General features: G+C 42.3%; 1 protein-coding gene across 1 annotated transcript; it reads right to left on the bottom strand.

The window, feature by feature from the left end:
- Window positions 1-406: 406 nt before the first annotated feature.
- LOC104960711 (choline transporter-like protein 2) lies at window positions 407-2,294 on the bottom strand (the record flags this gene model as incomplete). Its single annotated transcript, XM_010788864.1, has 3 exons — window positions 407-669; window positions 1,901-1,985; window positions 2,202-2,294. Coding segments are annotated over 3 exons (441 nt in total), but the record flags the coding sequence as incomplete, so codon positions are not given.
- Window positions 2,295-2,506: the final 212 nt, after the last annotated feature.

Raw genomic sequence — 2,506 nt, 5'->3', positions numbered from 1 at the left:
AGCATGTCGTTGTGTCCCTGAGACACTTCACCCCAAATTGCTCCTGTGGGGATTGCCCACAGTATGGAGTATGTAAGTCGCTTGGGATAAAAGCGTTTAACAAGTGACCTGTTATGTAAACATTTTTAAAATTTCCCGACAGGTATAGGAGCCAAGTTAGGCACTGTTACTGGTGGCACCATTCTTCTCTTTGTGCATTAGTTCAAAAAGAACCCTCCTCTCTCAAAGGACGTTTCTATTTTGCACATACCGCATTACATTTCGGATGAAAAACAGCTGACAGAAGACCAGTGAAAACTGATAGACATCGTCTGCTCCTACTGTTGCCAAAGAAGCTATCCTTCAAAGATGGCCGCACCAAATGAACCCCATTCTCTACTGAAACTTCCTCCACATTCAAACCCACCTGAGCGACCTCCCGAGGGAGGAGAAGACGGGGAAGGCGGGCACGTCGTCGGGCTTGTTGAAGGCCCAGTAGTGCGAGGCGAAGGCTCCGGCGAGGGTCATCTGTCCCAGCGCCGTCACAAAGTTAGCGCACCAGAAGAAGAGGAAGACGTTGTAGAACTGCAGCCCGATCAGGTACTTGTGGTACGCCGTCTCTCCGCCGTAGAAAGCGAACAGGCACTCTGAGTCCGGGCACTGCGTCTTTTCCATACTGATGGAGTAGTTCTGAGCACAGATACAGGTTATATAGACACCTTTATACACACTTTGGAAATCTACGCTCCATTCAATGTCATGGAAACGTTGAAAATACACTCACAAGAGGATGATTAGGTCTAAAGAGAAATCTGATGTCCTGGTTTTAGGCCTCACTCCTGCACCTTGAATTGCCTTGTGTTGAAAGGTGCTATATAAATAAACTTGCCTTGCCAAAGATAGTTGGTTAACCCTTTCAGAGACTTTCTGACTCCTCATATCATAATAACCTAATAAGACTGTCCAACAACATCATGGGACCTAAAGCATGCTCTAACAGAGAATATGAACTGCTACCATCTAATGGGAGATTCAATAAAGTCAGGCTGAAGCATCCTTTGTGCTCCAGTCAATCCTCTCAGTAAACACAGAGCAGAATCCAGATCAAATGCACGCTGAAGGCTCTTTGAGCAGGTTTTCTCTCACTGATCGTGATGTTATGTTAAATGTTAGTTTTCCATGTATATGTGTCTGTTGATGTTACACATGGAGCTGCTGTGATGAAAGCCACATTTCAGACTTGATCTGACCATTCAAGTATTATCGTATATAGACACCTTTAAAAAAAACACACACGGATCATGTCATGGAACCATTGAAAATACATTCACAAGATGATAATTAAGCGTGAAAGCTGTTTCAAAAGTTTGATTCAATTAATTTTATCCACAAACATGTTAAAAACCACAAGACATAACGGAGATTTGTTAAATGGGATAACCAATCAGAAGCTATAGAATAGGGTTCCAGGAATACGTAATCTGGGGCGGCTGTGGCTCAGTGGATAGAGTGCTGGACTTCGAATCAGACTGCGATTCAGGGGGTAACAAGTTCGAGCCCCACTGCAGTCAGCATGTCGTTGTGTCCCTGAGACACTTCACCCCAAATTGCTCCTGTGGGGATTGTCCACAGTACTGAATGTATGTAAGTCGCTTTGGATGACATGTAATTACTGATAACCAACTTCCATGTTGTCTTAAAGCTGCAGTATCACTTATATGTCCCTTTTAAGCCTGTTTGGTCATCTTAATTAACTTTTAAAAACGTTTTTAGGTTGAGTGATTCCAGGATGTTGCAGTGTCATTTCTGGGTTTTAAGGATATGTCGACGATTATCCCGTGTATTTTGTGAATTGATAACATTTTGGCCAGGATTAAAATGGAGGTCCTAACATCCATTGATAATAAAGAGGAGAACTCACCGCAGGTTCACAAGTTTTTCTCGAGTGGTCGCAAATCGTCTCATTGAAGACTTTGTAGATCGGTTGGTTAGAGGTAGACAAGAAGCTGATCAGTTTTATTAAGGACAACGTCAGAAGATGTTCAGCATCCTAGTCAACTACGCAAAATCCTACGACGTCAAATTAAGTTTTGGTGACAACATTTAACGCTAACCAACTCCTGAGCTTAAATACTTTCAACATGTGCTTTTTAAGTTCATTTCTGTTTAGTCGCACATGCTTAAATCAGCTGTTCCAGTAATGGGACATTTAGAAAGGATACACAGCAGTGACGCCCCAGTAGGCGATGACGATGGCCAGGAGGAGGAAGGTGAAGAGAGGGTAGAAGAGGGAACACATCACATGCCCGATGGTTCTGTGAACACAACAACAACAACAACAACGTCACAACCAAGACAAAAATCATCACTTTGAGTCAAATTACAATTAGTTTAACTGTGTTTTTGGCATTAGTCCGATTCTCTAATGCTTGCTTTGTACAGTCAAATGAGTTTTAAGTTAGAAAACATCTTAAGGTCATTGATATATTTTAACTAGGGCTGTCAAAAGATTAAACATTTTAATCAG

The sequence above is a fragment of the Notothenia coriiceps genome, unplaced genomic scaffold (assembly GCF_000735185.1).
Source record: "Notothenia coriiceps isolate Sejong01 unplaced genomic scaffold, NC01 NC01_scaffold00032248, whole genome shotgun sequence".
Classification (NCBI taxonomy): domain Eukaryota; kingdom Metazoa; phylum Chordata; class Actinopteri; order Perciformes; family Nototheniidae; genus Notothenia; species Notothenia coriiceps.
This window is presented reverse-complemented; position numbering and strand designations above follow the sequence as displayed.